This window comes from Perca flavescens, chromosome 4 (genome assembly GCF_004354835.1).
Source record: "Perca flavescens isolate YP-PL-M2 chromosome 4, PFLA_1.0, whole genome shotgun sequence".
In the NCBI taxonomy this organism is placed as follows: domain Eukaryota; kingdom Metazoa; phylum Chordata; class Actinopteri; order Perciformes; family Percidae; genus Perca; species Perca flavescens.
This window is the reverse complement of record NC_041334.1, coordinates 5,848,112-5,863,989: the sequence shown is the minus strand read 5'-3', so window position 1 is coordinate 5,863,989 and position 15,878 is coordinate 5,848,112. Positions and strand designations below refer to the sequence as shown.

General features: G+C 40.1%; 1 protein-coding gene across 2 annotated transcripts in view; it reads right to left on the bottom strand.

The window, feature by feature from the left end:
- ptprga (protein tyrosine phosphatase receptor type Ga) overlaps positions 1-15,878 on the bottom strand; it is a 509,782-nt gene that overhangs the window by 117,680 nt on the left and 376,224 nt on the right. For both annotated transcript variants that reach the window (XM_028575592.1, XM_028575593.1), the window contains exon 6: positions 7,122-7,188. In XM_028575592.1, the coding sequence (XP_028431393.1) occupies positions 7,122-7,188 (67 nt within the window). The remainder of the gene's footprint in view (positions 1-7,121; positions 7,189-15,878) is intronic.

The following is a 15,878-nucleotide window of genomic DNA, read 5'->3' as shown; positions in this document are numbered from 1 at the left end:
ATCTACTCGGGCGTAGATCCGGCTGCTCTCGTGTCACAGTGCTGAAATTAAGCCATTCCTCCTGACTGGCACACATTACAAGTCCATTAATTCACTATCTCACTCACTGCACAAATTCTCCACTGACTTGGCACACTGCGACCCTGATTGGCAATGCATTTTAAAGGCTGTACAAATATGGTGGTTTCTGTCACGGTTGTGGTTTGGCGAGGGACTAAGACGCGAGGAAGGGAGGCAAGTGGAGGAGTCGAGGAGGCAATTTTTAAGCGACATGAGAAGCACCTTCTGTTTCTCCTGTGTCATGTCTTGTTTTACTTCGTGCCTTGTGTGTTTCACCGCCTTTATGATTGTCTGCCCCGCCCTGGTGTGTTCCACCTGTTCAGCAGCCCTTATGTCACCTGTTCCTCGTTACTACCCTCATCATCTCGTGTATTTAGTATCTGTGCTTCCTTTGTCTGTTGCCACATCGTTGTGTTTGTTACTCCCTCGCTGTGTTTGATTCCGTAGTCTTTAGTTTTCTTAGTGTTTTTGGAACTCTTTTGGCTTACCTCTGCTGCTTTCTGCCTGCCTGCCTGCCTCAGGAATCCCTTTGTTGAAAGCCGTCTTATTTAATCAATCTTCTAAATCTTCCACTGCCTCCTAGTCTATGCACTTTTGGGTCCAAGCCTGCATCCCTAGATGCGATAGTTTCCTCTGATTTTGAGGCACTGTCGACCCTGTTGCACTTCTATAGGAATTTGAAGGAGAGAAATTCAGTGTTTCTGTCTTTTTCTCTCCGTCTATAGGCCTACCACTGTACCAGTTGGGTTTAATCCCAAAGCGCTCTCTTTCACATCAGATCTGATGTGGCACCACTCCACAGTGCGCGCACGGTAAGCTTCTTTTTCATCCTCTGCTCAATAGGATTTCCTGAAATTTGGGGCAGACACATCTATTTATCTGTCCTCCTTTCTTTCTCATGTTGTATTTTTTTTGTGGATTTTATTCAAAGCCTGTATCTTGATTGTAGTGGAGACTTGGGCGGTTTGGGCACAATGTTAACTAGTTATGCCGATATTATTTTAAGACTATTTTGCACTAGTAGGAAGGCTTTAAGAGTTATCATTTATTTTATTTTTGGTCTTGATTTTGGACAGCACACCTTCCTTCAGACTGTCTGGTGCACTGCATCTTGAAATGCCTCACATCCAGCTGTGCTGTGCATTACTGTATGTCAATGTGAGAATAACTGTGAAAGAGGTAAGAAAACTGTCTGTCTCCCAAGAATAATTCTCATGTGCCCTCACACTGAACAGAATCCTCATCCTCCTCCTTCAGGAACAATATGAACTAACTTTCTTTCACTTAAGTATTTCACATCTATCTATCTATCTATCTATCTATCTATCTATCTATCTATCTATCTATCTATCTATCTATCTATCTATCTATCTATCTATCTATCTATCTATCTATCTCAAGTCCTAACAACTACTTTCCAGGTTGCAGTGAAATTTAGTATTGGTATTAATGCATTTGGATATTCTATCAGCTTTCTTCTGCTTACAAAATGTAGCACAATAATCTGATGGATGCATTGCCATGAACCAAATGCTGTAGATGATCAGGATGGTAATGGCAAATGATGCTTACGATGCCAATGATATTGATAATGTGAATTCTGCAATCTGCAAGAACCAGGTTGCTTATAAATCACTAAATAGTAGTGACAGCACCGTTTGGCTTAGTTATTAATGCCTACGTTTGCTACTTAGCTTGTTTATGACAAATTGTTTTGGCTGTGCTTTCTAACATAATGTCATTGTGCCAACCGAGCACCGTTGGCCTTTACGACGGAGCCGCTTCAATGCACTCGTTAGATAATGTTTCATTACAGAGTTCTCTGTTGATTTGTGTTTGTCGCTGTGTGTGATCATGGTGGAAAATGAATGCAAACCAAGTTGCGTACAGGTCCCCTTCAAGGCCAGGCTAATGTTACAAGTCCCTCTAGAACAGTGTTTCTCAAATGGGGGTACATGTACCCCTAGGGGTACTTTGGAGGACTGCAGGGGGTACGTGAGATATTTAACAAAAAATGTTTAATAGTTACAAGGCTGTTGTCCAGAACATTGTCAAAGTATTGTTTCCTCCCCCATCTATGTTACACACATTATAGAATATATACCATGTTTAAACAAAGAAAGTCAGAGGACTCTTCAGAGAATTGGGAAAACAGGTCCTCTCCGGGCTCTTCAGAGCTTGTCAATTGATGCTGATTTCTTTGATGTAAATAAACCTTTATCATCAAGAAACAGCGTCAGCGGATTCCTCACCACACAACATTACAGCATCGCTACCAAATACACTACGCTTTTTTTCTTCTTTATGTCACTGTTTTTGAAGTTTTTCATACCTTTTTGACCTATTCTTGCCTTCCTTCCTTCCTTCTTTCTATCATATTTTTCCAATTGTTTGTCTTTTTTACAGTTGTTTTTTTTTTTTTTTTTTTTTTCTCATTAGCAATTAAGTTTTTTTTCAGTTACAAGGTTGTTGGTTAGTAAATCTATTGCTGACAGCGCTGTACTGGTCCTGTTCATATACACTTTTTAATTTTTAATTTTTTTTTCTACCGAAAATGACTAGCGCTGGTCAGGGGGTAATTGGCTTAAAGAAACAATTCAAAAGGGATACATTATTGAAAAAAAGTTTGAGAACCACTGATCTAGTGGACAGAATGTGTAACAACAACCACATGCTTGTAGTGGCATTGAAAATGCATAAGCCTGAGTAGTGCAGTACACATTATTTAACAGGCTGCATTTGAGCAAGAAATATTTGAATATTTATTTGAATATTTAAAAAAGTAACAAATGGAATTTGATTGGTATTTTTATAGAGGGTTGACAGCTCTATACTACATATGCTATTCTGACAATTTTTTGTCTTGTCAAAAACAATGTCAAATGTATTTTGATAAGTTCAGAGGAGATGGTTAATACATTAAGTATGGTGTTTTTTGTTTTTTTTTGTGTATATTGCAATGTATATTTCCCATGAAATCAGTAATGCTTTGATATTGGAATTTACAGTATTTACATAGCAAATATATTATGTACATTATATCTTCTGTCAAAGGTGTTGTCCAGAAATTGCCTGAAGGCATAATGTCATGTGTTCCATGTTCTATCCGGTCCAATCACACACACACACCCCCCCCCTCGTGGAGTTAATGATGACGAATACACTTTGGCAGCAGTCTATCGTGTGAGGATCACGTGTGTGTGTGTGTGTGTGTGTGTGTGTGTGTTTTGAACCTTTTTCACTGTAATGATAATGATCTCTGCAATCGAGATGAGGACGTCTCTAGATAATACACATAATTCACTACAGCCAACATTAAAATGAAAAGTATGAGAGCATGAGAGGGCTATAACTGCGCTCCTCCTCTCCACCGCCGCCTCATGTCTTTACCATCATCCCACCACATCATTATCAGTCTTTGCGTTTGCCTCCAAAGTCCCTGCAAACCCTGTGTCGACAATGGGATCCTCTCTTCGACGCCAAAAACCCTTTCACGAGTCTGCTATGTAAATCAAACTCTCAGCCTTTTTACCAGGCTGATTTTCACAGGGATGGCGCCGAGCCGCTCGCTGGCAAACTAGTCAGAGGGCATTTGTTCCATCGAGGTTTCATGTAAAATGCAACAATGCACGGGGCACAAAGACAGAGGAGTCAGATCTGCGGTGCGTGTCCGCCAGACAAGCCCGGCAACAAGAGCACAAGAGCACCGAGCGCTGTGAAAGATTTAACCACCCGCTGCTCCACAGAGTAACACTGGCGGAGACGGAGCAAATTAGCCAACCGCCTTCCCTGTGGGAGCGATGGGAGCTCGGCCTTGATTGAACTTGAGTGGTCTTTGTGTTAGATGAATTATGGAGGCCGGGTAGTTTTTCTAAGACAGCTGAGCAGGAGATAACGTGCAAGTATCATGCGGTGGGGTTTTATCAAAGTTTTGTGTATGCCGAAGCTCTAAAATTCACTCTGAAGCCGTTCTGTTGATGGAAGGGGAGCGGGCCCCTTTGGGGCGGACAAGACAGAACATTGCTTTAGGATACATTTTTTGATCATGACAGGGATGCACTCCGGGGCTGCGTGCAGAAGACAACTGCTTTTTGACTGAGGGCATACAGTCCTAACAAAACATGGATGTAAAATAATTTAATGTGAAGGGGAAAAAAAAAAAAAAACACTGAACTCCCAGAAGTCCTAATTTATTGTGTGAATATAAAATATGAGGCACTAAATGATGCAAAAGGCTAAGACTTTTTTTTTTTAGGAGTAGTACAGTCAAAGCTTAAAATACCCTGCAGTTAAAAGTTTGATAAAATAGTTTAAGTAAAACTGTATGGTAAGAGTACATAAATTATCCCAAATTCATGCATGACTTAATTTTTGTAGTACTTCATGATCTATCAGGAGTGTATAACAGAATTAATAGTATATCATGCATGACTTAATTCAAGAATAATACATGAATTATTGCAACAACTAAGGTATCTCCATCATCATGATTTCTGAGTTTTTAATTATGTTCATGGCTTCTTCACAGGTGAGTCTGCAGTTAAAGGAACAGGCCAAAACTGACCAGTCACAGCAGTGCACATGTATCCTGTTGTAATCATCAACCAAGAGTTTAGTAGTTTTGATGCATCTCTCTCTCTCTCTCTCTCTTTCTCTCTCTCTCTCTCTCTCCCCCAGTCCGTGTTTACCACCGATAAATAATATGATCAATGGTGGTGTATTTATATGTTGCTTAAGAATCAATCATCTATAAAATACTAACGCACAGGTATACATTCTAGTTCTCTAGGATACGGATTATTTTTCTGTTAGGTAAAGTCATATCACATTTTCACACCTGAGGACATATTTGAGCCAGAGAAAGTTTCCTTCCTTTTTTATTATTACCCCGGTGACGAAGGTTATGTTTTCGGGTTCAGTTGGTTTGTCTGTCTCTTAGCAGGATTAGGGGTAAAATAAACTGCTAGTCCAATTTTCATGAAATTTGGTGGAAAGGTGTAGCATGGACCAAGGAAGAGCCCGTATTTTGGAGTGGATTGACCATAGCAGAGGTCTGTGCTTTCTGAGTGTGCTTTGAGTCTATATATTTTTTTGATTTGGGCACACTTGCCTAACCTGAGGCCATCAGTTTGTTAAGACAGAACCATCTGAGAAGCCGTCATTGGAAACCGTTTGGGTTTCAAAAAACTACCTGGCACGTGATTGGATGAACCACGTTTTCTATTTGACTCTTGCAGAAGCCAGTCGGTAGAAGAGCGAAAACAACTTTTCCATCGAGGAAAACATTCCGTGCCATTCTTTTCCCTCTTTTAATGAAGAAATATTCTCCACCATCTTTTATTTATTATCCGCCATTGTTGTTTTGAACAAACAGCTGACCAGCACACACACCTAAACCACGCCCGTGCTGCCAGTAGCTCCTGCTGATGGGTCTGAACTGCTTCTGGTTCGGACTCAAACGCATTTCTTGAAGCCTGACAAGATGGGTTTTCGTGTGATCCTTGATCCCCTCCAGTTTTCGTGTTGGGTTTTCGTGTGATCCTTGATCCCCTCCAGTTTTCGTGTTGGGTTTTTGTGTGATCCTTGATCCCCTCCAGTTTTCGTGTGATCCTTGATCCCCTGGTTTTCATGTATCTTGTGATATCTTGAGACTCCAGCTGCTGTGCACGGTAAACATTTGCCAGCCAGCTATGCTTTTACAGTTTGCCTCTTCTATTCCATTTCAATATTTACATATATTGGATCAATTTAAGTTTATGTTAATGTTTAACTTTTACCAGAATTTTTTTAATTTCTCATTACCTTAATGTTACCTGCCTTTGGAGTTTGGGTTTTTGCATTCATGAAAAAAAAATTCTCTCTCTCTCTCTCTCTCTCTCTCTCTCTCTCTCTCTCTCTCTCTCTCTCTCTCTCTAATGCCACTATAGCTCAGATAGATAAGGGCTCTGTTAGCAGAACTAATTTACCATGCTAATTCCAGATCCCTCCTGAGTACAGTGAGGAAATTAGCAAAGCAAATTTACAGTTCAGATATTATGCCCCATCAGTGTGTTAAGCGGGTCTGGATTCAGGTCTAGTTTTTAAAATATATCATGGCTTATGACAGGAATATTCTTCTGCTGTAATAGTTTGCAGATAAATGCAGCTGCAAATTGAATTTAATTAGTTCAACTGAATTAATCTGGAGTCGTCACAATACTGGAACCTGATTGGCTGACAGCAGTTATTCCGATGACCAGTCAATGTGGTAAACCTCCCACATTAAGGCTTTCCAGTTCAACTGCTGAAAAAAATGGCTTGAGTGAACACAATCCCTGTGTGTGTGTGTGTGTGTGTGTGTGTGTGTGTGTGTGTGTGTCCCAGCAAATGCAAGGAACAGAATCTTGGACTGATGACGTAGGCTAAGTAAGTCCATATTTCAACGCAGAATATGTAATAGCAAGTCGACAAGGCCAATCTACCAAAGGCTGGTCACTGATGACAAGAGCTTTTAAAAGCACAGCAATGCTACTGAAAACGGTAGTCTCCTCCATCTTCTGCCCACCAGGGACAGAACAGGACTTAATGATACGCTAAATCTGTGGGCTGGAGAAACAGTTAGCTAAAAGGGGCTAAAAGCTTGAGTAATGACTCCATGACATGAACTATGAAGACCAACTTTTGCCTTCTAACAGGCGAAGAGTCCCTTCATTTAGTTAAAACGGGCTCAAGAACATACATCAGTCTATCCTGTTGCTAAACCGAAATCAGTGGGCTGCCAGAAAAGATCTGGATACGAGGATATCATGAAACATGTTTCTTTGCCATGGCTGTTGATGTGTCTTCTTCTTCTTTCTTCTATGTGTGTAATTGTTTAACTTTGTGTATAATCTATTTTTTTTTTTTTTTTTTTTTTTTAAGAGGAGCTGCCTGGGAACGCAACATGAATTTCAGTTTAAACTGAAGCTAAAGTTGTAACGTAATAGTGCAAGACGGATATGTGTATAAACTCCTACAATCCTGGCTCTATAAAGAGTCAGTGCACAGTGTGACTGTTGGGTTGGGGGGGGACTGCCACTCACCGTGATGGACCACCCCCTTCAGGCCGTGGATTATGGGGTCGACAGCAGGATTGTCCTTCCCTCCCACCTGAAGAACACAAAAAGGAACAAAGCATTATGTAAAGCAGACATGATACATTTTTGTATATTTTTCTAGTAAGTCTCCAAATATTGTACATCTGTGCTTGCTCCAACAAATTATATTGGCATGTTTTTTTTTTATTTATTTTTTATATGAATTGATTTATTTCATTTTTGTATATTTGTGTTTGTTAGTACCTCACTGATTCTTGAAACTTTGCCAAAAACATGTCCCACCAAGAAAAGTGCTCATTCTGTTGGAAATTAATAACATTTTCATGAATAAAAAGAATCAAGGTTATAATCAGGGGGTCTTTTGCACATATGTAAGGTTATTTTATAGGTTTATGTTTATTTTTTTTTATTTAATGATTATTTGCTGGCCCATTGTCCTCGGATAAGAGATAATCATTTAAACTTGATTAAAAAAACTAAAAGTAATAATTGAATTGAAAAATATCTTTACCACATGAAATAGTACATTCTTATAAGTTTTAAAAACTACAAACAGTGACTTTTTAACAATATTTACTATTATTTTGTGGTTGCTCAAAATGTGTCCCACATATTTGTCACCACCGTCAGATATTTATAAAAAGCAATAAAATCAGGCAAATACAAGGTCAACTACATTCCTGAGGACCCCATTTTCAAACCTTCAGCTCTACTGCATGCTTCAACATATTTTTGGACACTGCTACTGTCGCCTACATTTTTTTCTATTTAGGCTTAAAGTAAACGTTGTATGATGTTAGATCTTTTAAAGGAGTACACGTGAAACAGTATAAAAAAGGAACAAAAGTGAATATTCAATATTTAACAGCATATATGTGTACTAAGAATGCCAGATAATGATTTAAAAACTCTAAATACATATTAGACCAAATAAATAAAAAATAATTAGCTTTTTATTGTGTCTTACGGTGTTGACAAAAGCAAAGTAATAACTGTAAAAACGCCTATTTTATGAAAACAATACAAAATGGGGAGGTGACACTGGTACATTGCTGAACAGCCAAGACCTTGGTCTATAATGATATAACTTCAGATGTTGTAATTTAACCAACTTTTTATTTTCAAAATTAAAACCTGTTTTTGTCAAAGTTTCAAGAATCAGTGACCTATTATAAATTGTGTATTATAAATCTGCTGCTGAAGTGACTCAATTCCCTGCATGCATGAAGTGTCCACTTATCTAAGCCTACATGGCACACACATCTATGAACAAGTGTCTGCAAATGTGTCTATTTAAACTGGACATGTTTAAAGGATGAATATACATTATGTGGTTAAAAAAGCTTGTTTGGCGACTCATACTCATTTATAACAATAGTACAGTACATGTAGATGGTGCTAAATCTGACGAAAGAAAAGGGCAATTAAAGTGACAGAGAAAGGTTTGAGGAGATGCTGAGAGAACAAGTGCAATGTAATTAGGAGGAACAAACAGGAGCAATCAGCAAGCTCTCGAATGCGCTCTCCGTCTGAACTCAAAGAGCGTGTGATGTCATAGTAACCCATGCGTTTTCATTGTCTTCATTTTGTTCTTTTTGTCACGGATTCTGGAAAAACAAAAAAAATATCAAAGCAAACCAAAACAATACCTTAACGGCTAAATACACCAGGGCCTTTCGAAAGAATCCTCATAAATATACATGACAAAAATGATTCATATGACTGTTTTCTGATCTGCCACTGGTTTGAAACGATTTGATCAGGATGGTTTTTGGGTTGTATCATCTACTGGCACGACAGTGTTTGCTAAAAATGTACAAACAAATATGTTTGGTTGCTTAGGGATGAGTCAAGTCGCAGTGACGTGTTCTGTAGAAAGAAATCTTTCAGACTACAGAAAGTGGACCTGTTTTCATGGACACATGCCTGTTTTTACACAACAATAGTATGTATCCAAATGCACACGTCTCCCTGGTAGAGCCTTTGGGAAGCTGGATAAGATACGGTTGATGCTAGAATGGATGGTCCTCGTGACACTCGAGTAACTCAATTGCAAAAAATCAACAAAATCAATCCGCACGGATGATTATTACTGTTGCACGGGCTTACGCTGTTGACAAATGCGGTGAAGAAGACGTGATTTGATGATTGCTAAATTTAGGAACAGAGAGAAAATAGTGTGGATTTTCCCCTGGAATGAAATGAGCTTTACAAATGTAATTTGCTTAGCGTCACTCACTACCAGAACAACTACAATTAGCTACTGATAATACTACCACTGTGATGACTGCTACAACTCCTGCTACTACTACTACATATACGGTACATGTCTGTGGCATCTACCACTGTGGCATTTTTGGCCCTTACTGCCCATCATTGCACGCTAGTGGGCTTGCTACTAGCAGTTATCAGTTTCTCTTCAATGACCACTGACTAACCTGATTGGACAAATGAGTCACAAATGGGCTGTCTGCTCCTGGATTACAAAACGGACCAACATGGCGGCTCGTTTGGAAAACCTTCTCGTATTTTATGAAAACAGTTCACCCAAATGTGTTTCTGAAAACATTTAAAGCGAGAAATAGGCAATGCAGTTGCTGAATCTGTCGCGACTTGAAGCACCGCTTTTATCAAAAGCCCCCGCGATGCTACCAGAATGCATTGCACGGCAGCTCATTAGACAATCAATGGGAGCTGTGAAAATTACACTTGACAGTGGACACGTTCTATTACAACTACCACTAGCCACTGCTAAGCTAAAACTACCACTGTGACTACTACTAATGCACTTTAATTCATCACGTATACTTACTAAAATTGCTACTACAGTGTTCCTACCACCACTACTACACCAACCACTAGTAGTAACTACATACAGCTACAACAATAATTACTACTATTTATTTATTGTATTGTATATATTACTTTTTTTATCTTTCTTAATTGTATATATTAGTTATCTTTATACTTGTTGTACCTGTTCTTATTGCCGTGTGGGTCGGAGAGAAACGTGTTTTCGATTCCAATGTAGGTCTGGTACATATTGCAGAATTGACAATAAAGTTGACTTGACTTATGGTACACACATAATCAAAGTGCAGCAAACGTAAGAGCAGTCACAGAATGTCCAGAGCATTCTTTTTTTTTTACTTAGTGGTCATTGAAGAGGTGTTATGTTTTAGACACTGAGAAACAGCTTCTTGTGAATAATCCAAACTTCCGCAAAGCCACTTGCCAGCATCCATATCCAACGTGTTGCATGGAAAGCTGAGAGACCGCCAAGACTGCTGTCATGCCTCCCTCCCTTCCCTAGACTCTCCACAACCTCTTGTCTCCTGGATTTGGAAACACACACTTGTTGGCTACCTGGATTTCATTGGGATTTGTGTTTTCACTGCTTGCCTGCTTGGACCATGGAAAAAGCACATTGAACTAAAGCCAGCCGGGTCAATTTCTGTGCTTTTATCAAGCACTTAAACAAATCCTATCCCAAAGCAACCCATTTTTGTGGATTATATGTTTCACAAATTCATATAATTTCCTTAATCGGTCCAAAAAAAACCATTGAATTCGTTCTATTTACTCGCAAAGCTGTGCAACACAAAAATGTTACTGTGTGCCATGATGCATGAAGAGCTGATTATGGGGGCAGCTACATCCTCCAGGTGCCTGGCTGCTAGATAGACTATCCCTGTCGCTCACTTCCAACTTCTGATTGGCTGTTTGCCCAGGAGAACAGCATTCCTTCACTGGGTTACAGTTCTTCTTGGACAAAAGCAACACATGTTAACCTAATGTATTATCTCTCCCAGAGCATCTCTCATTTAATCTCATTTTGGTGGTTTTGTTAAAGTGTTGCCTATTCACTCATGGTGACTCAGCAGTTCACACATATCAGCTTCTTTGTTGGGTGAAGCTTTGATGACATACTCCAGACTGTTCTTGCCATCACCAAAAAACAGCGTTCTGGTTGCTTTTAAAGGTATTACTAGTCTGATTAATAGCATGCACTACTGCACTTAAAGCCAGAAGTTCCAAAGTTAAAATTTACATAAATCTCTTTATTTCCCACGCTACTGCTGTGTTCTTAAACTCCCCGATGTATCAAAGTAGACATGAGAGTTTTGACGTGTTTTACATGTTTTGCGCCCCCTGAATGGTTATTTTTACATGATTTGGGGAGTGGGTTGTCTTTCATATTTTTCCGAGGGGGACACAGCTCCCTTTTCTAAATCTTTCTAAAGCTTTTGTAACTACGTGTTCATTTAGACCCACACAGGCTGCTGGCTCTGGAGGAAAAATGGGTGAGTTTGGGACCTTGTAAACTGCATGTGTTGTGATCGACAATGGTGCATACACACTTGTATAGTGCATGCTACCAGTAAAGTAGAAGATTGAAGGATACCTGACTCTTACATGTCATCTGTATACCGTATACCTTATCTAAATAATCTGATTATGGGTCTTTGCGTTTGCACATGGTACTGATAAGGGGTCATGTTAGTTCAAATCTGCCCACAATGTGATTGAATGCAAATATGCAAATTAGGTCAACACACATCCTTAGTCAATTAAATGATGTGGAATACTCTCAAGGGATTGAGAAACAAATTGGGAGGGGAGGAACAGCAACAGGCATCTAGTAACAAATATCAAAAAATTGCCGGTGCAACACAATGTCTTCTTACTTGATGGTTTTATTTCTTAATTTCTTAATTTCTCACGTTTCGATGTAAGGTTACATCTTCATCAGAGTCCTTGGAGAGAATGGGCAATGAAGCCCTTAATAAAAATTATCAACAGGTGTGATTGTGCACAGGAAGGGCGGTGACGAAAATACACCGGCAATTCTTTGCTATTTTATATTGTTGTGTCCTGTGTGTGATTAACACATTGAATTATTCCGTCATTGTTAATGCGATGTTTCCTTCCTGCCCTGACTTTTCCTTAGTACCCATTCTGCTCATTCCTATATCGGCATAATGATAGAATAACTGTTAGGGCTTTATGGTGTTGTTTTTCACAACTGCCAGGAGCAGCGGCGATTAATGTTGGTAATCTCCTCCGCAGACGAATTCATGCATTTGCATGACAGCTGTACAGCGCATTGAGACAATGAATAGAACATTGAAACTCATTTTCACGCCAATATTCACTCACATGCACTTATAATCACTTTTAATCACAATAAGGCATGTAGGCCCACATGTGTGCAAAATATCAGAAATGAAAGCGAAAGTAATCACGACTAAAAAGTTGTGGCCCGACACAGGAGTCCTGTGTGTGCGCTATACTCTATATAATTATATCAGGAATGTTATTTATGTGACTCATTTGACAGTAACCTTTCTAAACTGTATTGTTTTTATAGGTTGGATGTGCGTAATCAGATTCTGAATCAGAATGTTGAGTGTGTTGAGTGTTGAACTGAAAGACACATGGAGAGACAAATATAAATGCTGAGGGGACTTATTTTCCACCATGAAATTCCTGACCAATACAAGTCAAATTCCTAGGCTTCCCGGGATAGTATGCTTCTGCTCCTGGGACAAAAACATCTAATTTTGGGGAAAAATATAAATCCCTAGTTATTACTAGTCCTAGCTCGGCTACCCCGAATGGTAAAGTAACCCTAATAGTGTGTGCCACTTTCCTGAAGTAATGCTGCTGTTTGGGTTTCTCTTATTTTTCCTTTGCAGTTGAAGGGCTCCTCACCACCTCCTAATGTAGTCTGGCCATTCCCTTAGTATCCTGATTACGATGTTAAAAGCGAATATTAAAGGTGCAGTAGGTAAGACTTATAAAACTAACTGTCTGTCATATTTGCTGAAACTGACCCTATGTTCCAATAGAACTACATAAAGCAGGTATTAAAAGGAGACTGTTTGGCTTTAGCAGAAAGCGGGGGAGGGACTGAGAAGTTGTTGATGTTCAAATTCTTTGACCAAGTCCTTCCTTCCTACAGCACCTTTAATATCGGGGGGGAAATAGGGTCTTTTGTCTCAGGCTGTCTGACTGTGACATTGAAGAGTGTTGTGCCACATTGAGCCAAACAAAGTTTAGTATTTAAACTTTTATGAACAGCTAAAAAGCAATAGGAGACTTTGTGACGAATGAGAAACACAAGTGAAACACTGAACGAGAAAGTAACCTAAGGGAAGAGAACAAGTTTAATTGTGGCAATGTTAGACACAGTTTTTAACTTACCCCCATCCAAACACACACACACACACACACACACACACACACACACACACACACACACACACACACACACACACACACACAAAGAGCATAATCTTTTCAAATAGCAGAAGAAGTTAATAACTGGAACTGCAATAAAGAGCTTGTTTTTGGTACAAGGCAAGACAGAATGTGGGTGAGTAAAAAAGTGTGCGTGTAAAGGGAAAGAAGATTAAGAGAAATAAAGGCGGCCATGGAGACACAGAGAGAAAATGACATACAGAGAGACAGTGAGGAGAAGGGAAAGAAAGGAGGACAGAGGGAATTAGCGTTTCATTATTAATGTTTGTCTCTGAAAGCCCACAGGCTCGTCCCCCGAGATCCTCAGCCACCGGGCCTCACATCACAATGTCCTACTCTCTCTCTATCTACCCCTTTATCCCTCTTCAAATCCTGCATTGCTCGCTCTTTCTCTTCACTCCTCCCCATAGCTCCGTATCCCTCTTTCTCTCCAGGGACAGGCCACTGCAGTGACAAGTCAGAAAAAAATGAAACGGTGGTACAATGTGACATGTCCTCATATTTCTCTCCTTCACAACTTTTCTTTCTCTCTCATCGCCCGTCCCTTCCTCCCACTGTCATCCAGCCAAGATCCCTCACTATGTATCCTCTCTCTCTTGACTTCCTTCACCTTCATCTGTGTCTTACAGAGACTCAACATCCCCCCTTTGCCTTTGGCAGCACTAACTGCTGATAAAGCAATGGTGTAATGGATGTAATGGTCGGACTTCTTTCAAAGAAGACACATTGGAGTGCAGAGTTACTAATTACATAGTCTTGCATTGCCAGACCCTCTTCCACAGCACTGCGGAAGAGGGTCTGGTGAGCAGCATTCCAGGACTGGAGAAAAACATGCTCTGGTTTATTGCCATTTCTTTAAACCAATCCCAATTTTCTTGGGCAGTGCTAAGCGCCGGACGGAGCAATGGTGCCTCTGCAAAATAGCCTCAGGAAGGAACTTGTTTTGGTGGAACATGTGTACGTTCAAAAGTTGTTTTAGTCGTGCGCAGAAAAATTAGATTGGACAGATAGTCTAGCTAGCTGTCTGGATTTATCCTGCAGAGATCTGAGGAGCAGTTAACCATAGTCCTCATAAATCCACCCGAGTTTGGAACACCAACACAAAGAAAGAGGAAGGTAACGGACATCCAGCCCAAAAAGTTAGGGACATCCGGCAGAATTACTAATTACATCAGTGACCAATTGGTCAGTAGGTGGGGGAAAACACGGAGAAAGTCCGCCAAGGAACTCTAGCAATGTTTTATTGTTCTTTACCTTTTAGTTTTAGAACTGACAAAAGGAGAGCTGGCATTCACGTCGTTCTTACAGGAAAAAGGATGATAGTCTTCTGATTATTGCTAGAGCAACACAACAGACTAGTCTTATGGTCATGTAGATATTGTGGTCGTTGTGGTCATTCTTAGTTCTAGACTAAGACATACTTGGCTTTCTGACATTTTTAGATTTAGACACAGGGATTGTGGGCCTTTTGTGTGCTCTCTAGTGGGTCTAGACTAAACATAGATTGGGCCTTCCAGTCATTGCTAGGTCCATATTAAAGGAAAGTGATCTTCTTGTCATTATTAAACTCGTCTAAATGGTACTGTCATTTCTTGCCATTCTTTAAACTAGGCTACAAAAGACTGGCCATTCTTAAATCAAGACTTCAGGAGATTGGATCAACAACCCATTCTCATTCCCAACTCCTCAAATAGTGATTTGTACTGCTTGGTCAGTGGCTCTCTGCACCAGATATCGACGCAAAAATCGCCCTTTAGCGTATGGAAGTACTGTATGTGGAAGTAGCATTAAGAGGGACAATGGTATCGAGTAGTATGAAAGACCAAACATCTGCATGCAAAGGTAGGTTGGGGTGGTGGATGGGTCAACAACACAGGACTTTCACCCAGGAGACTGGGGTTCATGTCCCGTTCTTGTCCCGCGTCTCACTGAAACGTACATTTTATAACCCCACCCACCATCTTTTCCTAAACCTAACTGTCTTGTTCTTGTGCCGTATGTCAGTGATGAATGATGCCAGATCAGTCCCGACCCAGAGCGTCAAAAAGTGACGCCAAGAGTCCCGACCAAGCGCAAATTGGTTGAAAGCCCCACTGCGTGTGACTGATACGCTAAAGGAGACTTTTTGCGTGGGACCAAGCGTTGCTTTTTGACACCATGGGAGTGAGAATGTGATGGGATCAACCAATCATTGGTGGAGCTAGACCAAAGGAAACAATACATTACAACTATTCTCTGAATTAGATTTGAACGATTCAAGAACACCATTGTAAAGTCATGTGTCAAGCAGTAACTCATACCTTCATCCCATGAAAACAGCATGTCTGTTTATATAACTTGTGTCCACCAAATGCTCAGTGCTATGGTTATGTCCATCAGACAATATCCTAGGAGTTTAGGCCTTCTAGTCATTCATACACTTAGTTGAGACTACTCAGTAGGTGTAGACTAAAGGAAAGTGAGCCTTCTCTCATAGAG